This window comes from Carassius gibelio, chromosome B3 (genome assembly GCF_023724105.1).
Source record: "Carassius gibelio isolate Cgi1373 ecotype wild population from Czech Republic chromosome B3, carGib1.2-hapl.c, whole genome shotgun sequence".
NCBI lineage: Eukaryota > Metazoa > Chordata > Actinopteri > Cypriniformes > Cyprinidae > Carassius > Carassius gibelio.
The window spans coordinates 24,798,117-24,821,491 of NC_068398.1; the positions used below are offsets into that span (position 1 = coordinate 24,798,117).

At 38.0% G+C, this 23,375-nt stretch overlaps 3 protein-coding genes across 4 annotated transcripts; all 3 read left to right on the forward strand.

The window, feature by feature from the left end:
* The first annotated feature begins 467 nt into the window (after nt 1-467).
* Nucleotides 468-4,603, forward strand: LOC127952040 (SAGA-associated factor 29). Of its 2 annotated transcripts, XM_052550289.1 has the most exons (11): nt 468-546; nt 678-729; nt 1,044-1,123; nt 1,246-1,321; nt 1,497-1,569; nt 2,679-2,743; nt 2,822-2,951; nt 3,066-3,212; nt 3,327-3,362; nt 3,867-4,029; nt 4,262-4,603. In XM_052550289.1, the coding sequence occupies exons 3-11, from the start codon at nt 1,049-1,051 to the stop codon at nt 4,376-4,378; spliced, it is 882 nt and encodes a 293-aa protein (XP_052406249.1). In that variant the 5' UTR covers nt 468-546; nt 678-729; nt 1,044-1,048; the 3' UTR covers nt 4,379-4,603. The 2 variants fall into 2 exon arrangements, 1 of the variants encoding a protein (XP_052406249.1); XR_008152805.1 differs by lacking the exon at nt 468-546 and having other exon boundaries at nt 553-729; nt 3,867-4,116.
* Nucleotides 4,604-4,979: 376 nt separating this feature from the next.
* LOC127952036 (NFATC2-interacting protein) lies at nt 4,980-8,511 on the forward strand. The gene is made up of 9 exons (XM_052550283.1): nt 4,980-5,058; nt 5,592-5,705; nt 5,877-5,931; nt 6,202-6,313; nt 6,475-6,558; nt 6,986-7,244; nt 7,404-7,548; nt 7,801-7,910; nt 7,997-8,511. Exons 1-9 carry the CDS (start codon nt 5,047-5,049, stop codon nt 8,156-8,158), a joined length of 1,053 nt encoding a protein of 350 aa, XP_052406243.1. The 5' UTR covers nt 4,980-5,046; the 3' UTR covers nt 8,159-8,511.
* A 4,010-nt stretch (nt 8,512-12,521) lies between these two features.
* LOC127952032 (protein spinster homolog 1) lies at nt 12,522-23,081 on the forward strand. The gene is made up of 13 exons (XM_052550280.1): nt 12,522-12,771; nt 14,368-14,577; nt 16,255-16,320; nt 16,418-16,554; nt 16,734-16,885; nt 18,477-18,543; nt 18,748-18,890; nt 19,627-19,779; nt 19,986-20,175; nt 20,300-20,365; nt 21,095-21,193; nt 21,296-21,464; nt 22,248-23,081. Exons 2-13 carry the CDS (start codon nt 14,370-14,372, stop codon nt 22,301-22,303), a joined length of 1,506 nt encoding a protein of 501 aa, XP_052406240.1. The 5' UTR covers nt 12,522-12,771; nt 14,368-14,369; the 3' UTR covers nt 22,304-23,081.
* Nucleotides 23,082-23,375: the final 294 nt, after the last annotated feature.

Here is a 23,375-nt window from a genome sequence, read left to right on the forward strand (position 1 = left end):
AAAGAGATAATTTTGGACCACTGAGCAGCAGTCCAGTTATTTTTCTTCCTAGCCCAGGTAAGATGCTTCTGACATTGTTTCTGTTTCAGAAGTGGTCTGGTAGCCCTTTTCCTAAAGACGTCTAAGTGTGGTAACTCTTGATGCACTGACTCCATCTTCAGTCCACTCCTTGTGAAGCTCTCCCAAGTGTTTGAATATTGTCTTATGGACCATTGCCACTCAGCAGTCTCCCCATTATTGTGGTTTGAAAGAACAAGAGATTAGTGGAATTTATACTGCAAGTTACAAAACTTATACTCTAAATAAAAAAAAAAACAATAATAAAAAAAAAAACATTTTTATGATATTATATATTGTTTTAGATGCACCTCTATAACGTGTCCTTAACATAGTGGCAATATATTATGATATAAGTATATGATATTTTTCTGAAAGAGGTGTATGATTTAAACCATTGGTGTGTGAGTGATGTATCTCTCTAAAAGACTGATAACAAAGTCCCCAACAGTTCTTCCTCAACAAGGCGTTTTGAAAACATGCCATGAGGTTTGTCCCTTCAATGGGTCCGTACAAGGCCTAGCTCGAAAGCTAGCCAATCAACGCATAGGGAAAACAAATCCTACAATTCATTAAGGAAAGCGAAACTGTAATAAATAAATGTTTTTTTTCGTTCATAGTTCGTGTATTAATGAGTTGAGCTTGGAGTATCGCGGAACTGTGTGTTTGAAGGTGAGATTCACGCTTTTGAATCTGTGCGCGAGCGGAAGGTGTGATCTAAGCTCCATCCAGTTAATGGCATCTGTTATGTTTTAGCTAAGTTACATAAATAACACATAAACCTAAATGCATTATTATTAGAATTATTGCATTATGGCAATATTACTTTAATTTTGTGCAATGTCAGTGGTGCCGTTCAATTTTATTTCTTTAATGTTCATTTGTCTTCTTGAGGGTTATTTTACATGTAAGTTACATTTTAATTAACGTTACAGTCTTAATAGTTCTGTTTAAAGCTTTTTGTTTGTTTGTTTGTTATCTTGCAGGTACAATGGCTTTAGTGTCAACAGACACCAAAATCGCAGAGTTTCTGAATGAGCTGCATCAGCTCATAAAGCAAACTCAGGTGAGCACTCCTCTGGTCTCCCATGCATGATCACTATAGTTTGAGTTTATATGCTTTAGGACCTCCTTTTTATACACGTTACCCCCATCCAGTGTTTATATCATAATCTCTCTTAAAAATAGGAAGAGCGATCGAGAAGTGAACACAACCTTCTCAACATCCAGAAAACACATGAAAGGATGCAAACAGAGAATAAGAGTAAGACATGTATTCATATGGCATGAGATCAAGTCACATTAATATTAAGTTAATAACTGAAATAATTGTTTAAAGAGAATAAGCAATGTTCAATATAGTCAATCTAAATATTTCTGAATTTAATTTCTTGTCTGATATTTCTGTTCCACATTAAATCTGCTTATATCTTCCTCAGCTTCTCCATACTACCGGACAAAACTGAGGGGTCTTTACACTACAGCTAAAGCTGATGCTGAGGCTGAATGTGGGTAAGTCGATGTGAAAGTTGCTGCATTATAGCTTCCTTTTGCAACTCTTTGCATCAATGTAAAGGACGGAGCTTTACTTAAAAAAAAATACTTATTATAAAGATAATTCACTAAATAATCTATTCATGACATTATTCTTTTCATTGTTAACTATTTTTGTTTTCTTTTTACAAAAAAAGCTGGAAGATCTTAAACATCTTGTTGTTGTATAGCCCCATCTTGTGGATTTTTTGTCCAAGGCTCCCAGATGTGAGCAGACTGGAAAGACAGACTTGTTGAATGAATTCTGTCAATCGTGTAAAGCCTACTGCATCAGTGATGCACACATTTCTAAATGATCAAAAAGGTCAAAACTTTTAGAGAGTAAATTATATTTTATTTCTTTTCCATAGTAGTCGTGGTACACAAGTCTTTTTGCTGTGAATTATTTACTGATTTTTATATAATAAACTTTTAAAATAATAACTTTTATATTTCATGATTAACACTTGCTGGATTGAATGAACCTATTACCTTTATATATATATATATATATATATATATATATATATATATATATATATATATATATATATATATATATATATTTAAATTTTTTTTTTTTTTTTTAACTAAACTCGTTAATATGTATCAAATATAATACATCAGGATTTTGAGGAAAAAGTATTTGTACTATTTATTGCATTGCATTGTATGTTTTGCCACCCACAGAAAAAGCTGCATACCTAAATGCTTGGATCATAAGGTCTAAGCATTTAGATACCATCTTACAAAGCCAGATTACTGGGAGATATAGAGTTAAATCTGATATTTATAGGCTTTTTGTGTAAGTAATCTGCTATACTGTTTTAAAAATTACTTTGATTTATACTTAAAACCTATCAGAATTTAATCTTAGTTTTTGGACATATAAAATGGCACCAAATCACATATTTTTGCTCAGTATGTGCCTCTGAATAAAATGGAGGGTTTTTTCTCTTCCTTGAGTATAAGCACCATATTCTCCTGTATTATACTAAATGAGCCACTACTAAAAGCCTGATGTATCAGATATACTCAAAATGTGTAACTAAATTTTTCTAACCATTATTTAATAATGGTTCCCACAGTATACTTCGCGGGGCGCTTGACAAGATTGCCGAAATTAAATCCCTTCTGGAGGAGAGACGGATTGGTAAGTCTTGGATAAATTAGTTCATATGCATGTATTTGGACGAATGTGGAAGCTAATCAAACCCTTCCCTTTCTGCAGCTGCCAGGATGGCAGGCGTGTACAGTGACACCGACACACCCAGAAAGACCATGCGCAGGGGTGTCCTGATGACCCTGTTACAACAGTCAGCCATGACACTTCCTCTCTGGATCGGCAAACCTGGCGAGAGGTATTCAAAGTCTCCTACATTATGCTTTCTTCGTTTACAAATGCTTTAGTCAGTGAATAATAATGATTCAAAATTGTTACATTTGACTAATTCATCCCTGTCTTCCTCCTTCAGTCCACCTCCACTGTGTGGCGCTATACCAGCAAGCAGTGACTATGTGGCTAAACAGGGCGACAAGGTGGCGGCGCGGGTGAAGGCCGTGGATGGGGATGAGCAGTGGATTCTTGCTGAAGTTGTCAGCTACAATCACTCCACCAACAAGTAATCATCTAGCAGTTGAACTCCGCTGCAGGGCTATTTACTCATTTGATTTGAGCTTTTAAACCTGATTGTGTAAAATGATAATGTAACATCCTGATGATATTTTTTTATCAGGTATGAAGTGGATGACATTGATGAAGAGGGTAAAGAGTAAGTACAGATCCATTATTCATGACATCCCCCTCATATGAATCGATACAATGTTTGTTTGTTTTTTAAATAAATTAATCATTTAGCTAGAATGCATTGAATTGATCAAATTTGACAGCGAATACATTTATAATGTTACAAAATGTTTACATTTCAGATGAATGCATAACTGTAGTTTTCTGTTTTCAAGATCCTTGAAAAAATACACCATAGTTTCAATGAAAATATTGAGCAGCATAAGTATTTCCAGCATTTACAAAAAATGCAAAGCAGCATATAAGAATGATTTCTGAAGGATCATGTGGCACTGAAGAGTGTAATGATGCTGAAAATTCAGCTTTGCATCACAGGAATAAATGACATTTTAAAACAGAAAACAGTTGTTTTAAATTGTAATAATATTTCACATTGTTACTGTTTTACTTAGTGACTCCAAACTTTTGAACAGTAGTGTAATTCCAGGAATGTTTTCTTTAAATGATCTCGTTTTTCTCTTCTATTCAGGAGACACACATTGAGTCGGAGAAGAATAATTCCTCTTCCGCAGTGGAAAGCAAACCCAGAGACGGACCCCGAGGCCCTGTTCAGTAAGGATCAGCTGGTGCTGGCCCTCTATCCACAGACCACGTGCTTTTACAGAGCTCTGATCCACACTCCGCCACATCGGGTGAGCAGAACAAGTGTAGGATAAGAGGCTTCAGAGATACTTGAAGTGTTGAAGATTGGTTATCACTCTTGATGATGCTACAGGGAGGTTTGTGGCAGTGCTTTTCTAAAGCCTTCGATACTCTTGGTAGATTATTTCTTTGTTATGGGTTTTGTTGCATCACTAGATCAGATATATGTATGAATAGAAGAGTAATTTACCTAGAATTTGATACAGCTTTTGTCTTTTCCAGCCCCAGGATGACTACTCGGTTCTGTTTGAGGATACATCTTATGCTGATGGCTATTCTCCACCTCTCAACGTCGCTCAGCGATATGTAGTGGCCTGCAAGGAGAACAAAAAGAAGTGATAGAAATATACGAAATGCAACATTATTTGCAAAAACTTTGTTGTGGTTGAAAACAGGATATTGAGCTTTTTTCCCCATTTCTGTTACCACGCACATAGTATTGGTGTATTTTATACTGCTTCTTTTGTATGATGTTTTTCTGAATCTGAATGCAAGGACACCAACTGTAACTGAATTGGGCTCAAGTAATAAACTCTTGTGAATTAAAGGTACACTAATCACAAATGTATTGTCTGCATTTTTTTAATGGCCAAATAGTATGTTTTAAATGTTAATAATGACTCTTGTAAAGCTCTTGTAACCACCACAGGTATTCAGAACTAATGTACATGTTCACCTAACAGTGGTCAATAATCTTATTAGCTGATTCTTTAAATAAATAAAAAATTACATTTAATCTTGAATATTTAATTCCATCCTTGACCTTGAGATAAATTAAATCTTGAAAGATGAACTTTACAACACCCCTTTTTTAGAGTGAAGTTATTATTTTTATAGTTATATAAATTATCTTAGCCTTGGGAGAAAAAAAATCTGTATTCACTAAAGCATTCACTTCATCGGTGTTTAAGAATCAATGGAATAAAATATAAAATAATCCGTGAGCGCGCCTTCGTTACGTGACGTCAAGCCCTCACCGAGAGCGCGCGCGGGAATGAAACAGAAACATGGCTGAAAAGGTGAGATCTCGTCTATAGCAGTTATACAGTGTTAAGTTAAAAAAGTTAGTGCTACTAAAATTCTGCCTGTTTTACATGGACAAGACGTTTGAGTAGTCGTCAGAAAACAATCCCGAATATCTATTATCTATAACTGCCCTATTGTGCAATAATAGCACGTTGGCTAATCAGTTGTCGTCGATTTATCAACAACAACAACATAGGAAAAGTGTTTGTGTTCAAGTGAATGTTTACGTAATAAAGTTACCTCAAAGTTTGGGGTAACTCACAGAGCGCCAGTTTAAAATAAAGTAACGTTGTGCTTTTGCATGTGTTTACATTGTCTCAGCTGGAGTCATTTAATCATGGTGTTAACCGTTTACAGAACGGTTTCGGTTTCTGTTGGGATCTAAACGTCAATAAAAACACATTTCTAAGATAATTCTGCTTATGTTGGGATTTATAAGCTAGAAAGCTAACTATTTTACAAATATAATTTTAGTTTAAATACATTAGATAATATGGGACATATGTTGCCTTTTTCCTCATTTTAGGTAACAGACAGTGACGGGGATGTAGCCATATCAGATCCTCCAAAACAAGCCCCCAAACGCCGACGCCTTCTCGACGCTTCCTCCTTCACAACAGTACCTGTTTACTCCAACAAGGTGAGCTGATCTCAAAGACTTCAAAGACTTTACTGACTCAGAAGAATAAACTACATGACCTTTCCCACATGTCTGATAGTATGACTGTAATCGAAATGCGTTGGTTAGATGTGTTGCAAGGTGCTAACATGTGCTAAAAGATGATTCAGATGTTGCATTATTGTGTTTTAGGTTAACAGCTCCTTAAATCTGAAGCCAGTAACCTTCAAACACTCAACTCTCACAGGTATAATCTATCTTATAAAATATATTTTATATTTAGAAATGTATATTTTTATTCAGCAAGGATACATTAAGTGACCATAAAGACATTTATGATGAAAAAAAGTCTTTCAAATAAATGTTTCTTTAAATGATGACAGTGTATATCTGGCCTTTATGCAATTTTTGCTTCCTGTGAGCGAGGCTTTCTCATCACTCCTCATTAGAGATCTCTATCATTTGTGTCGTGGGAGTAATCCTCGCCATCCTCACTGTTTTTCACTTATTGTATCAGACGAGGAAAAAGGTGGTCCTCTGTGGTTTCCTTCCCCACCCCGTACAGAGAGACGGCCAATCAGCATTGATCTGAGTGGTTCAGAGGAGGAGCCAGAACAGACTGAAGCTCAGTAAGTACACAGACTGACCTCACTTCACCTTGAAATACAAAAAGTGTGTCACTATACACCCAAGATCAACGTTATTTGTTTGCTCCTTGAAATTAAAATGAACCATAGCCAGGCCAATTAATCATCAGATGATTGATAAGCCTACTCTAATCATCTTCTAGGCAGATCCTCCGTTCCCCCTCTCCACCCCCTCCTCCATGTAGTCCACCAGTGAAACGGAGCAGACGGGCAAACCAAAAAATACAGTCAGTGACATCATCAAAAATGAAATAAGGCTGATGATACACGGATGATAACACTGATTTTTGATCAGTGTTGCCGGGCAGCCAGATGAGACACAGAGCCCACAAACAATCGAAAGTATCCAGATATACATTTGTTACCCAGTCTCAATGGGAAAGTCCCCAAGCCATCATTGCTCAAAAAAAGTTGCCGGGACAAATTTCTTAAAGAGTTGCCATGTGTATCATCAGCCTAAGACATTTCATTATCTCTCTTTTATTTTGAACTTCTCATGCGGTTTTTAGTGTTTTAATGCTCTCATGATAGACAATGTTAGCTTTTTTCAAAGAGGACATAGAAATTAATAACAATATTAGTAATGAAATGAACAGAAAGTAAGACCAGAGATAAACAGGATCTGTAATTCTCTCTGTCTTATCTCTGTCCTAGAGAAATCAACAGGAAATTGGATGCGATTGGCTCTCTGGTGTGTCTCTCGCCAGAGCCTCAGGAGCCTGTGGTTGAATACAGAAACTCTCCATCTCCTGGGAATCACTCTGATGATGATGACGATGATGACATTGTCATAATTTCTTGTGACCGCAAAAAGAAACGATGTCCCCAAAATACTGAGGCCAGAGACTCTGCGCGAGAAATTTCACTAAAATTTCGCTGTCGAACAGAGCTGTACAAAATCAGAATACTGTCTGTAAGTGGAATAGAGATGCTTTATGACACATTTCTCAATATGTGGCGTAGTTGTTTGTTTGAAAATAAACTATATGAATAGACTTACTTTTCAGTCAAACTGGAAAATGAATGTTTATAAATTTGACTTTTATTGTATGTATGTGCCTTTTGATTGCAGACGGCTCCGTTGAGTAAAGCTGTGGAACAGCTGGCCATCAAACTCAGTGTCCGACCCAGCCAGATTCTGTTGTTAAAGAAAGATATTGATCTCCCTGTTCACTCGTCCATCAGTGAGCTGGGTCTCGGCATAGCTGACATTATAGGTAACAGAAACCAGTTGCGATTTTGAGCTGAGTTCATTAGCCTGCATCGCAGTGCTCTTAAAGAGTGCACCAGTCAGGTTCCAGATGTAAAATTTACATTCAGTTTCTCCATAGGAAAATATTTTTAATGCTAAATGATAAACCTCACAACAGACCTGTTGTGAATTATTGACATGATTAAATGTGGTACATGGAAACATTGACACAATGACGCATAATGCAACTCCTTTTCATCTCCGCTGTCTTTCCCAGATTGTGTAGTAACAGAGAATCAACAAGAAGAGAGCGACAAAAGTAATGTCATTACTGTGCGACTGCAAGGCAAGGAGAAAGCATCTGTGCAGGAGTATTCCCTACAAAAGGTGTGTACTGTACATTTTTTTGGATGTTGTTTTTGTTTATGTGAAATTGATTTAGTATCATCTTTTGTTCATTTTGTATTTTAAAGAATGCTCCTCTAGGGTCCGTCCTGTCTCAGTACGTCTCTGGTTTGAGTGCCAGTGCCAGATCGAAAGCCAAATTTCTCTTTGATGGGTCAAGGGTCTCATATAATCAGACTCCAGCTGACCTGGACATGGAGGACGGTGACGTCATTGAAGTCTGGGTCTAAACGCCCTCAAATATTGTTGTCCTGTCTGTTTTGAAAACCATGTTCTGTATTGGAATGCAAAATGTAATATGATATGGTTTCTGTGGTTCGTATGGACGAAGGAAAAGATTGGTAGAGGAGGTCAAACTAATTTCCAGACCTTCTTATCCCTTAAAACAGACCTCCAGAATTTTTTAAATTTTTTTTAAGGTTTTATGAATAATACACAGCTGATATGTTTGAAGACATGCAAAAACAATCTAAGTCCATTTTACATTGTGTATATACATCAGATTTATTTAAGAAAAACAAAAAATATATATAAAGAGTATACTTGATTGAAATGATTATAATAAAATGACAAATTTGATGGATGTTTTGGTTGTCTGTAGTACTTGTCAGTTTTCTAAAGGTCAATGTTTGCTCCCTGGAGTTGATTTTCTGGGGAATTTTTATCCTTTCTTAGAGCATGCTATTTTTGTTTTATGAAAAAACACCACACACATTTATGTCAAGTAATTCAACTTAAGTGTAATAAATTATCAACTGGAAAAATATAGCTGTTACCTATAAAACCCAAATCAATGCCATTTGTTAAAGTACCTGTAAATAGACTAACATTTGCCTCTTAGGTTGTAAATACTGTGATGTCTATGTTGGCACCAAACTTGAGATTATACTGATATATTTAATAAGGAAAATAAGGGATAAGTGGGGTATTTTGTCACATTCTGAGACCCAAGGGTGATTTCTGACCCAGCTGCAACCTAAATTGAATGTAGCAAATGTTAACTTCACACTCAAGTTATCTCAGGTTATTGATCAACTCAAACAATTAATCACTGCTTTACAATTAGTTTGTGCTAATAAAGCACCAGCATTCATCAGCACAAAAACTAGAGACAAATGAAAGGCTCGGATTCACTAGTGATACCTCAGCATATTTTGTCTTATTAAAGTAATTTTAATTTGCATAACGTGCTGAAGAACAAGTTAGTTTTAGACCATCCAAAATAATTTCATAGAACTGCCCCTAACATCCACGGAGTCACGGAATCACAAGTGTATAAAAAAATGGATAAAAATCTAAGTAAAACATCTTAGGGAACGAGATGCTGTGGTGACGTCACCGGTATAGGAACACCCCTCGGTGTGACGAATGTCTGAAGCCCTATACCATCTCACTAATCCTATTGGCCAAATAGCGCTTGGCACCACCCTTACACATGCGCACACATCATATACCTGGATGCCGCGTGCTATTTCACTCAGATTTCATGAACTGAAGAAGAAGAATGCTATCAAGGTATGGAATGACCAGGACCGAAGCATCTCGTTCCCTATTCAGGGAACCATGGTTACATACATAACCGAGATGTTCCCTTTCATAGGTCACTTCGATGCTGCGGTGACGTCACCGGTATGGGAACGCTATACCATAACGCCTGACGTACCTGATAGCTGGGATTCAAGGAAGCATCTGCTCAAGCAGAGAGAACCCAGGAGCCATCCTCACATCCAGACTGTAAGACTTGATAAAAGTGCTTGGTGAGGACCAACCTGCCGCAACACAGATATCATCCATAGAAGATCCACGGAGAATAGCTTGAGAAGAAGCCACTGCTCTCGTAGAATGGGCTTTAACTCCTAAGGGCGAAGCGAGTCCGCGCGCCTCATAGGCTAAAGATATTGCTTCCACCAACCAATGGGACATGCTGTGTTTTGTGACAGCATGGCCTTTATTCTTATGTCCAAAACTGACAAACAGCTGGTCAGACTCACGCCATGGGGCTGTTCGATCAACATAAGCCTTTAAAGCTCTGACAGGGCAAAGACTTAGGCGGAAAGGCCTCAGCCGTCGCGCACCCTGTATGAAACGAGAAACCAGCGGATGACGGCCCACTGAGGCACCATCTATATATTCGTGGTTAGCTGAAATGGCTGCCATGTAAACTTTTAAAGTGGGCAATGCATATTCATGTTCGACGTGAATAAGTCCACTCTAGCTTCTCCAAAAATCTGCCATAAGAGGTTCACCGTTTGGGGGTGCAATCTCCATTCCCCCTGCTCCAGAGACTGCCTGGATAGCAAATCCGCTCCGAATGTCAAATGTCCGGGGACATGAACAGCTCGGATCGACAGAAATTTGTTCTGAGACGAAAGAAGAATATGTCTCGCCAGCCTGCACAGGGGGCGAGAGCATAATCCTCCCTGATTATTCAGATATGACACAACCGCTGTGTTGTCTGACCTGAACAGCACATGACGGCTGTTAAAGAAGATTCGAGAAATACTGGAGAGCTAGAAAAACTGCCAGTAATTCCAACCTGTTTATGTGCCAACTGCGTTGTGTCGCTGTCCTCACTCCGTGGGCTGAGCACCCTTGACAAACAGCTCCCCAACCAGTCAAAGATGCATCCGTTGTGAAAGTCTCTCGGAAAGCACAAATCCCCAGCCAAACCCCGGCTAGAAGAAATTCGGTTGACATCCACAGTTTTAACGACATCACACACCTCCGTGTCACTGAAATCGTCGGATGCGGAAGACAACGGGGTGAAATGTTTGGTCTTTTCGTCCACCACTGAAAAGGGCGCATGAGAAGTAATCCCAGACGAATTACGGGGAATGCCGCTGCCATTAGACCTAAAAGTCTGAGGCACAAGCTCACTGTCACTTGTGCGACCCGCTTTGAAGCGACGCACGCATGACACAATCGACTGAGTGCGCGGGAGATATAGCTTTGCTGTCATCGCACGAGAGTCCAAGTCTATTCCCAGAAGGTTATCCGTTGAGAGGGAATTAAAACACTTTTCTGAAAATTCGTGCGTAAGCCCAGGCTGTTTAAATGATTCAGCACAAGATCCTGATGAGAGTGTGCTTGAGTCTGCGATTTTGCTAACACCAGCCAATCGTCTAAGTAGTTCAAAACGCGAATGCCCTGGAGCCGCAACGGGGCCAGAGCTGCGTCCATGCATTTTGAAAAAGTACGGGGAGCCAGAGCTAAGCCAAAGGGAAGAACGCGGTACTGATATGTTTTGCCCTCTAAAGCGAATCTGAGGGACTGTGTCTTCTGCCGCTAGCGAAAAAGCGGCGGCTGTGTGAGCCGTCATAAAAGGGTCGTCTGTGCAAGACCCTTGAACCGTCCCTCAAATTCTGAAAGCTGGATTGCGCAGAGTGTCTGAGGGAACGCTTGGCATAACAACTCGATCCAATGCTGCTCAAGGCGCTGTTTGCGGCGAGACAGTCAGTGTTTGAGCATGGGGACTGCAGTGAGAGGGTTGGATGCGCAAAAGCGGTCCAACGGCGCTCTCTAGTGGAGGGCACAGTCCCTGGCAAGCTGCGTGAACATCAGGAGCTGCTATTCGGGGCCAGAGAACGAGAGGCATTAGCCGTTGAACTCAGGTTTAACCTCTTACGCTGTCGTTGGTGAGCCGGCGGAAAAACCTTAGGGCCCCAATCCTTACGAGGGGGCGCCATAGGTAAAGGCTCTTCCCGAGACGCAACTCGTTGGCGGTGAGAGGAGGTTGAGCGAGAACGCGCGGGCGCCTGCCAGCATTCAACCTCCCTGGGCCTGCGAGGAATCAGCTCGCGGAAAGGGGCTGATTGCTGTTTCGCTGCTCTGAATTTTTTAGGTGCAAGGTGTTCGGCGAGAGTCTCTTCCACCGGAGGGCATCGCTGCATAGCCATGGTTAGCCATATCGGAAAAGGTGGCGAAATCCACAGCCACAGCGTTAGTAATCCGAGCTGAGTACGGCTGTTTCCAGGACCTTGAAACTTCTTGGTGGAGGTCCGGGAAACAAGGCAAAGGCCTTTGGGGCTGCACAGGTGTACGACTGGTTAGAAAACGGTCGTCCAGCTTAGATGAAGGTTGGGCCTCAGCATTCTCAACCTCCCAATCCAGTCCCAATTTACCCACCACGTGAGAAACCACATCCAACATCTCGCTGTAGGAGGGGGAAACACGCTTCTCCTGTCCACTAGGAGGGAGAGAGCTAGTGTCGGCCTTGAAGTCCTCAGACCCCGAGGCTGTGGTGGATAAAATGTCATCATCGTATCGTCCACAACCGAAGGAGATGGCATCACATGCCTCCTGTGTGGGCTGAAAATCCTCGTTAGAGAAGACGACCGGTTCAATAAAACTCTTTTCCAGCGCTGCCCTGTTCTCAAAATCTTAAAAATCCAAAATCCAAATAGCGCTTGGTGTTGCCAAGCGCTATTTGTTTCCATACCGGTGACGTCACTGCAGCATCGAAGTTACCTATGAAAGGGAAATGTATGCATGCCGTGCACAAATCAGAATATCCCCTTGACTCGTGGTTTTAAAAACAGCAGTAAGGCAAAAAGCACGTGCTGACCGCTATATGAGGGGAGGGGGAGTCAACACGTGACTAGGGAGCGGAAGTACTGCGTCATTCCAATATGGCGTCGTGCTGAGCTTGTAGATCATCAACAAAACAGAAATTCGGTCGGCTGCACAATTCTCCTGGAGACCCTCCACTGCTATTCAAAAATGTCCACACAGGAAGTAAGGTAAAAAAAATAGCGTCCTGGAACGTCTTGGCAACTCAGCGGAAGCGCAACAGCGTCCAGAAGAAGTTTGAGGACGCCTTCTGACTAGGCGCTGCATTCTCCAGGTAAACAACAGTAAATATGAGGACTGATTGTAGCGCAGTAAAGTCTCGGGAGACAGTTCATATCGCTTTTTTCTATAGGTTTAGTGATTTGCATGTTTCCGTAAACAATGTTAAATGAAAGGTTGTTTTATAGTTGTGAATTGATGTTTTTGAGGAAGAGTTTTGAGGAAACACTGGGTGTGTTAAAAAAAACACCACCGCGAGAGTTTTCCTTGCCCTTTTCCAAAACAACCGCATCTAAAAAAATAAATACTTTTTTTTTTTTTTTAAGTAGTCACCAATGTCAGTAGAATATGTTGCTTAACCAGCTACATGTCTGTACATATACTAGTATTGGTCAACATCAGCATCACATGTCATCATCTGTCAGCAAAAAACGTTTTTTAGTCGGATTCAAGGGTCAGGATATAGATAACTGAAAGTGGATTGGGAAACTTCTGACATGTTGTTCTTGGTTGTTTAGGTTCGGCCATTTAAATTCATTTACTGTTATGCGGAAACTCTCAATAACAGTTTAAATCAAAACTTAACTTTTAAATGTATATCTTCTTTATTAAAATTGTGCATGCATACAGAGCTATCGGAGCCAATATTGTAATTTTTCTTTAAATATTTTTGTCTTCATTACTGTAAGTCACATCATGAGCATGTGCCTACTTCCCTCTCCATGTGTCTAAACTCCTGACAAACTAGATTATACATTTATTTTATTCTTTCAGTCTTCATAGATTCTATTCTAGGAAAAAAAGGTCTCCGTAAAATAGAACAAAGATCTCTTTTGCAGTATTCTTTATCTTACTTTTTCTATTTTAAATTATCTCATGCAAGATGTATTTCTCATATAAAAAAAATAACAAAATAACAAAATAAATAAGTAATGTAATTTAAACCCAGAAATAAATGTTTAAAATTTGATTAAAAAAAACAACAACAACCAATAACAATTGTGACAAAATGAACAATGACGATTCAGATTCTGCACTACTTTGTGGTCAAGCGTTTGTAATGTCTGCAGTTTTTCACTGTAAACAAAGTAATGATAATATAATTGATGGAAAATATAATTTGTAGAAAAGCTTTTTCATTTAAAAAAATGCAAATTAGATGCATTTTGGCTTGGTTTTAAAAGACTTTTGAACCCCACTGTACATCCTCATGATTTAAGCATGTGATCAATAGTCTGTGTGTAATCCGTGATAGACTTTGTTCTTTTTTTCTCTTTCTTTCTTTTTTTATCTTGAGCATTTAATGCCTGAAACCATGAATCAGTCTTTGGTTTTGCTTCCCAAATGGAAACTTGATTGTGGTAGACCAAACCATCCATTTTTTAGAGAAGTTTATCTGTATACATGAAATATTCAATTCTCTAAGAAGATTAAGGATCACTAGTAATGCCAAGGTCATCATAGTTTTGATTCCTGGGGAATGTGTGACAGTGAACTGATAAAATCCAGTGTAAGCTGCTTTGAATAAAAGCATCTGCAAAAATTAAAAATGTAAAACTTATTTCCAATACTTTTTTTCTACTGTTGAATGTTGATTTGAACTGTATGCTGAATTTTTTTTGCTCTTCATCAACTTATTTTTCTGCTGCAGTGATGTCAGGGACAGATGCTTCTGCAGACACCACACCCTTCTTCTCAAATGATAATGAGGGGGAGGGGCCTACTGCCAATGGGGTGGGATCACCTCAGCCCGAGGAGGAGGAGTCTGTCAGCGGAGTGTCTGATAAGAGGGCTAAACTGACTGTGGCTGTACTCTGCTACATCAACCTGCTGAACTATATGGATCGATTCACTGTGGCAGGTAACCAGCACCGTAAGATTTCAGAGCATCAGTGCTGGATCCCTTCTGATTCAGATCAAATGCTCAAGCAAGACACACAGCAGTAACACCCATACACAGCATGATAACATGATTTATGTTCATGATATCCAATTGTGCTAGCCTAAATTGTTCTTTTTGAATAAGAGCGCTTTTAAATCCCATCACAAATTTTAAAAATGCCAGCTAATTTACTTTTTCTTTCATGCATTGTTGTCTGATGCAGCGTAGGGCTGTGCAAATAATGGAATATGATGATCTTGCACATCTCATCAGTAAATCTGGTTCTGTGATTAGTAGTAAATCTCCATCACCTGCTTTCAGATGGAGCAGCATTTACTATAAAGAGCCATAGTTCACTGACAAGCTACGCAATATCACGTTCATTATTGCCAAATTATCGCCTGCTAAGGCTGCATGATTAATCTAAATTAAAATCGCAAAGGTGATTAGGCAGAAGTTGCGATTGTCATGCATACCTTTCAGTGAAGCACTGTTCTGTGATCAGCAGTAAATCTCCAAATATTCCCCAAAGAAGAAATCTGGGAAATGCCTATTGCTACAGCTGAATAAACAAGATTTAACTGCTTTCATTAATTCAACGTGACTAATAAAGAGTTCTTCTTATAGTTTTTATTATTATAAAGTATTTAATAATGCAGTGCTAATCGATGTGGCCTTATCACTGCTTAGAATACTATTAAATATGTTGCATGTTGCATCTCAGAAGGATTTACTTCAAACACTCGACTGACATTATGAAGTGAGTTAGGAGTAAAAACGTTATTAAATGTGGTATATTCACACGCTCTCAGATGGCGCAGCATTTACTACACAGAGGCGTAGTTCACGGAGAAGATTGCAAACAGCTTTCATAATCGCAGAAAGATTTCTTTGATTTTATAATCGTGCGATTAAGTCATCTGCGATATGAAAAAAAATAAGCTTACATTTTTGTTTTTAATTTTAATTTTATTTTTTTTCAGTAATTTATGTACTTATGTTATCTGAATTAGTTTTTGTGTTGTATTTTATCATTATTATTTTTTTAAGTTTTAATTTTAGTAATTTTATTATTTGAACTTTACACTTATTTCAAATTTTATTTTGAATATTAAAGGGATAGTTCACCAAAACATTAAAATTGAAAGTCACTTTGATCTGAACGTAAAACAACGTATCTGCATAAATACATTGCATACATAATTTGTGTTCTGAAGATGAATAAAGGTCTAAAATTACAGTTGAGCCCCTGGTATCACGAGGACTATTTTAACGATTTCCTTAATATTTGTATGTTTTTGGACCTTGATCATGTTCGGCTCCTAGCTGTCTGTGGGAGGGTCAGAAAGCTCTTAATTGATTTATTCCCTCAAAAATATCTTAATCTGTATTCCGAAGATGAATGGAGATCTTACAGGTTTGGAATGTAAAATAACTATCCCTTTAAGTTCATCTAACATCTGTATTTTACACACTTTTGCTGTTAGTAATAGAGACTTTGTGGAAATAGATTTGTTGCTCCTAATGACTGTTTGATGTCTAAATATCTGTCGAAAGATTTTATTGTTGTTTTACTCTGCAAAACATGTAATGTGCAGTGGTATTTTAATTGGTCAGTAATAAAGCTGTGATAACAGTAAACGTCCTGTCTTGCAGGTGTACTCCCAGACATTGAGCTTTTCTTCAGGATTGGTGATGGAACATCAGGACTACTTCAGACAGGTGAGCGAAGTCATACAATTTGAAATCCTATTTATTATCATTATTACTCTCATCATTATAATTTTTTTTATTCACTTTGATTCTTTATTCTTTTAAGTCTTCATCTGCAGTTACATGTTCTTGGCTCCTCTGTTTGGATACCTGGGCGACAGGTATAACCGGAAGCTGATCATGTGTGTGGGAATTTTTTTCTGGTCCATAGTGACGTTAGCCAGTTCCTTCATTGGAAAAGACGTAAGTCCTACATTTAAACCTTGCATACGGGTTAATCCTCCCTTTTGTATTTGAATACAACTTTACTCAAATACTTGTTTTTTATTTCATAGCAACAGCTTTCAGTCTTCTATACTAAAGTGTGTATTTTTAAAGTGTGATATTGAGAGAGTCAGCTAATAGGATAAATCTCCTCTCAGCATTTCTGGGCATTGTTGTTGACGCGTGGGCTGGTGGGTGTTGGGGAGGCCAGTTACTCCACCATTGCTCCCACCATCATCGCTGACCTGTTCGTCAAGGAGAAGAGGACCAATATGCTGTCCATTTTCTACTTTGCAATCCCAGTGGGCAGGTGGGACAACATACACTCAAGGGCCATTTACATGACAACGTTTCCAGCCAAAAATGAGAAACCTTTTATGCGTTTTGCCTGTTTATTTAAACGACAACAGGGTTTATAATTTTGAAAATGGGTTTCAAAGTGCAAGTTTTTGAGAACACCACGGTTATCTTTTCCTTGTAAACACCCAATATGGGAATCTTTGAAAATGGTGACGTCATGCGCGTGCCTAGAACGTTTTAGGTATGTAGACATGCACAGTATGTGTCGATTTTAAAGGCAAGTGCGAACAAACATACACAACAATGGCGGAGTACATGGTACTGTTGTCGCTGCTCAGGAGTTTGCTAACACAGATAAAACTGCTATCGCTATGAATGATGAGTAGAGCAACAGTAGGTGTGGTGATTTTAGAGTCAGAACTCCTGTCCACAAGGCGCTAATCGTCTCTTTCCTACAGGGACGGTTTACTAACAAAGTGACCGCGCCAACTACTAGCCTGGCATAAGTAATACAGCATTTTATCAGTTTTCGCAGATATGCAAGTCGTTTTAGATAAAAGCATCTGCTAAATGACTAAATGTAAATGTGTTAACACAAATCGTTTTGAAAATGTTGTTGTGTATTTAAAAAAAAACTTTTCCATTTTGATAAGATCGTTGTCGTGTAAACGTATCCTCAAACAGAACAATGGGTGGAAATAACTGATGTTTTTGTTATTCACACTTCAGCTCTATGCACATTCACAGCATGCTCACATTCTCACACTCTGTCACGTTACATTATCAGTTGTTTTTTTCCTTCACACCAACCAAAGTTGCATTTATATGTTTCCGGGCTGCTACAGTTGAGCACTTCAGAGCAAGAACTAGTCATTAGATATTTCAAATTTTATACGTATATTTAAATGCATTGAGATATGAGTTATTTGGATAGACATTTCCAAAATCTACAGACAGCCTTGTTAATGGATAGATTGAATTTTCATTTCTCATGTCAATTTTGTGTAAAATGTTCATTCATTTTCAGTAATTATTTGCAGTATTCTATTTGTTTTTGTTCAATTATAGTTACACGGCCGTTCAAATGTACTGCTCAAATATATGTGATTGAAAACAGTTTAACTAATATATTGTGACTTTTAGAATTAACAACTATTTTTTTATTTTAAAATTTTAATTTCTTGCTGTGATTTTATAGCTGAATTTTCAGCACTAATTTGCACAACAACAAAACAGCTTGGCTGCTTAACATTTTTGTAGAAACCATGACATTTTTTCTTTGAATTCTTTAATCAATAAATGAAAAAAATAACAGTGTTGATTTAAAATCTAAATCTTTGTAACATTATAAATGTCCTTCGTCATGTTTAATCAGTTTAATGCATCCCTGCTTAATTAAGTTATTCTTTCTTTAGTTTCTTCAAAAAAGAAACTTTTAAAAAAGAATGTTAGTTTGTGCCCCTGAAACATTATATTACAGTACTAACTGTATTTGGTCACTTTATATGTGGATCAGAAGACCACTCTCTGCAGATCATGCTGTCCATTTAAACAGTGTGTACAAGACCTGATCTGGTTCTGTCCGGTCTGTCTTTCCCCAGTGGTCTGGGTTACATCGTGGGCTCAAAGGTGGATGATGTGGCTGGGGATTGGCACTGGGCTCTTCGGGTACGTCTGCAGCACCAAACCTCTCACTGTTTATCTGTCTCTGGGTGGATTATATAATACATGCTAATTGCTTTCACCACAGAATCAACACTGGGAGATTAAATGCAATGATAACAGTTCTCTGTAATTTTCTCACACCGTTTCTCACTTTCATTCTCTCTCTGCCTTGTTTGTTTGCTCTTTTGGTTGGTTTCTCTTCTGTAGGTGACCCCTGGTCTGGGGCTGCTGGCCGTGATCCTCTTGTTGTTTGTAGTTCAGGAGCCAAAGCGGGGTGCGATCGAAGCTCATCCAGAGCACACGCTGCACAGAACCAGCTGGCTGGCAGACATAAAAGCACTCTGCAGGAAGTGAGTCACTGAGAGATCATGTTTGCTTTAAGGCCACATTAAGACGTCATGGCCTTTGCGTTAGATTTTATGCAGGGAATTTTTCTAAATCTGATAATGCTTCTTGCCTAGCTTGAGGTTTTTTTCCTCTGTTATCAGGTAATTACTGGTGACCTCCCTGCAGCCTCTAACTGAGATGATCAAGGAAATTATAACATTTCTAATCACTCACAGTCACTATTTTTTTTAGATATAAGGGTAACAACCATTGCTCTTTGTGGCTGCTTTTGTAATAAATAAATATATATATTTTAAGAATATTTCAGCAAGTTTTTGCCCATGCATTGGAAGTCAGTAGGGTCAAAAACAACTAAATATTTCATTTCCGTATTTTCCTCAGAAGGAAGTCATATGCAAGTATGATATTTGAAATATTACAATTCGAGTGCCCTTTTTTTTTACGTATTATGTATAATTTATGTAACCGTAAGCTATTGTCACATGAATGAACTGCATTAAAAAAAAAATCTATTCAAATAAGTATAGATTTTTTAAAAGTAATATTTCACAATATTACTGTTTTTATTTTATATTTAATCAGAGTTCTTTCAAAACAATCATCCTTAATTATTACACATTTTGACCAGTAGTGTAAGTTTGATATAGCAGATAAATGATTCTTGAGCTACATGTAGATGAAATGTTTCCTTTCTGAACTCCGTGTCTCTCTCTGTCTCCCTCTTCATTTCTCTTTCAGTCCCAGTTTTGTTCTGTCCACGTTTGGCTTCACCACTGTGGCCTTTGTGACCGGGTCACTGGCGCTGTGGGCCCCTGCCTTTTTATTCAGAGCGGGCGTCTTCACCGGAGAGAAGCAGCCGTGTTTAAAAGCCCCCTGTGACAACTCTGACAGGTGTCAGCCTCCCATACACACCTCCTCACTCCCTCAGGATACACAGCATGACTTTGACACACACTGCTGTCTTCTGGTGACATCCTAGTCTTTTAAACATTACGGTTCTGTTATGATTTTGCGACACTGCATTTGCACATGTTGTGTTGTAAATATTCCTTTGTTCAAAACATGCACTAATAATGTTCCTCGAATCTGCTCTGCAGTCTGATTTTTGGCATCATCACAGTTGTGACGGGCATCCTGGGTGTAGCGAGTGGTGTGCAGGTGAGCAAGAAGCTGAGGACCAGGACCCCTCGAGCCGATCCGCTAGTCTGTGCTGCAGGACTCCTCCTCGCTGCTCCCTTTCTCTATCTGTCCATCATGTTTGCTCAGGCTAGCACTGTGGCCACATATGTAAGTCACTCATTTGACTCCTCCTTTGACCCCGTTTGATCCATTAAGTGTTTTCAGTGTTATATTGACCGCAGTGTTGAATGTAGGTTGGTTTTATGCTGACCATAACTTTGTGTTGCCCCAGGCCTTTATCTTTCTGGGTGAGACATTCCTGTCCATGAATTGGGCCATTGTTGCTGACATCCTTCTGGTGAATTTCCCTTCTTCTATTTTATCCAGTACCAAGTCAAAAGTATAATGAATAGATTAATTGATTTTATTATTCACTCACCCTCATGTTTTTGCCAACTTGTATGCTGTAGTTTTTTCTGTGAAACACAAAAGTAGGCTTGTTTGAATAATTGTTAGATTATTATTGTCATTCAACAGCATAGTGTTCAGAGTCTGCAGATTGTCCAACTCTATAAAGGACAAGAAAGAACCATAAAGTGGTTAATATGACTGGTGCACTAGTATCAAAGTCTTTTAAAGCAGTGGTTCTCAGTGAAAGGGCATCCAAAATTATAAATAATAATTAGATTAAATCATGTAAAAAGCTAAAAACATCAAAAATCAAGCTGAAAATGAAATTATATTTACTTTTTTCCTTATCAGTATCTTTTATTTTACCTAATCAAAATCTAACAGAATCACAAAATGAATCATTTTTGGTGAATTTTAAACACTCCCAATTTCTGTAAATTAAAAAGTGAGTAGCATTGCTATAGTTATAATTACAGAAATACCAGAGGAAATATTTTGGCTAATATTGTCTTAGAATATTGTGAAGCACTGTTCTAAAGCCATTTGATGTCTTTGCAATACGTTGTGCTCCAGTGAAATGACAACAGCATTTGTGTTTGGAACAGCATGAGCTCTTATTAATGTTCTCATCTCTCTCTCTCTCTCTCTCTCTCTCCCTCTCTCTCTCATCTGTCAGTATGTTGTGATCCCCACACGGCGCTCTACAGCGGAAGCCTTTCAGATTGTCCTCTCACACTTGCTGGGCGACGCTATTAGCCCTTACCTCATAGGAGTGGTACGTCAATCTCACAATTGCACACAAAGTCTTTCAGAATTATTATTATTATTTTTTTAAACACTTCAGGTTGCATGTCATGTGTGTTTTCCCCCGATCAAGGTGTCAGACTCGATAAAGAAATCGGACTCGTACATGTGGGAGTTTCGTTCGCTTCAGATCTCAATGCTGCTGTGCTGCTTCGTGGCTGTGGTGGGTGGAGCTTTCTTCCTGGCCACGGCCCTCTTCATCGAGAAAGACCGGCATCTGGCAGAGAACTACGTGCCCTCCGGTGAGTGACATCACTGATGACGTCACAGTCTGGTCTTTGATTAGAGGAACAATTTGGGCATTTCAGGACATTCTCAGAAGTGTTGTTTGTTTGATTGTTATTTTAGTTTTTATAATACTTTTATGCTTTATTAATATGAATTGAATTAATTTTTTTTGTATATTTTAATATTACTTTAGGTTTTAGTAATTTATGTTATGTATTCATAAATATATATTATATAAATATATTATTATATTATATAAATCATAAGTATATTATATTCTAATTCTGCTCTTTAGAAAAACATGCCCCTTTTAGACTTTACTAACTGCTTCACTAACTTCTCTATTCTTTTTGTATTCTATCTGTTTTCATTATACAGTTAACAAAAGGAAAAAAGGCCTAAATGTGTATTGTTCTTATATATTTTTTAATATATATATATATATATATATATATATATATATATATATATATATAAAAAAATTTTAGTACTTTAATTTAGATGCCATTGCTGAATTTTTTTTTTATCAAGTAACATTTATATTTTTATTTAATTTCAGCTTTATTTCCATTAATTATAACAATGTTTGATAGTTTTAGTTTATTCTATGTGTACTTTGCAGTGGATTGGTTTGAATTGCCACTAATAATCCTGCTTTTAAGAAGAAATCTTTCCCTTTTAAGTCTCTTCAAGCAAAATGCTGAAATGTTATATGCCATTCTCAGTCACTTCATTTGTTAGGGTGGTTACAATTACTTTGAAAATCGAATATACTGACATGTCTCTTTCTTTTTCAGATGACGCACCAATTGTTGTTCCAAAGAGAGGGGGGTCCACTAAAGTATTAGTGTGAAGTGTTTTAATTTGAGAGGACTCAAGGATGTGGATTTTTCTCAACACATCTTCAGCTCCTGGAGCACGAATCCCTGACTGGACTAGCTCCACAATAGGGAGTTTTATAGTAATTTATTATGCTTATATTTTTGCTTATAACCTTAACACCAATATTGATTTGGGAACATTTTAAACTAATAAAAATACCAGAAAGGTCTTACCTGGCACACGGGGAACACGTGAAGAAAAGGTTATATGTGGAGGACATTTCTTTGATTATATTTGACATGTGGTTATTGGAGGGGATATCAAGTGATTTTTCAGGTTCTTAAGTCCGTTAACTAAAACCAAGTTACTTTCAAAATGGCGTTTGATCAAACCTGGACTGTGACTGAAAGCTAGCAGGATCAGACGGAGCTTGAGCAGCAGCGAAGAAGGAGTCTTTCCTTCGGTTTTAATGGTTTTTTTTTTTGGTCTATGCTAACATTTCAGCTTTTAGTCTTTTAAGAAGTACATTGAAACACTAATGCTTCCATGGCTTGAATCATGTATTAATTCATTTGATTATATATATATATATATATATTTTTAAATAACGTCGTTATATATATTTGTTGCAAGGGCCTGCTTCATGGCATGTTTTACTGTGCCATTTTTACTGTAACTTGTTTTTAGAGGAAAGCAGTTTGTTGTGCATTCCCTCTGCTGTTGTTGTTTTCTAGGCAATTCATTAATTTGCTAAATTTCTTGTTTTGTAACACTTTTTTTTTTTACATTAAATGAGGAATTTAATCTTATTTGTGTCTATTTGGTCATTTCTCATGTGTTGAAACATGCTTTTAATCTGTTCTAGCTCATCAAGATAATGGCGAGTATTTTTATTTCTGCTCTATATCCTTCTCTCCGTCTCTTGCATGTTTGCGTTCTCTCTCTCTCTCTCTCTCTCTCTCTGCAGTGGCAGGAACGATGATCATAAGGTTTTTCAGTTGCTGTGGTTTCCTGTTTGTAGGTGGCATATAGAGATGCAAGTCTGTTTGGTAAATCTGCTGTGAAAATTAGTCTCGTGAATGAATTATAAAAAACTGGAGCGC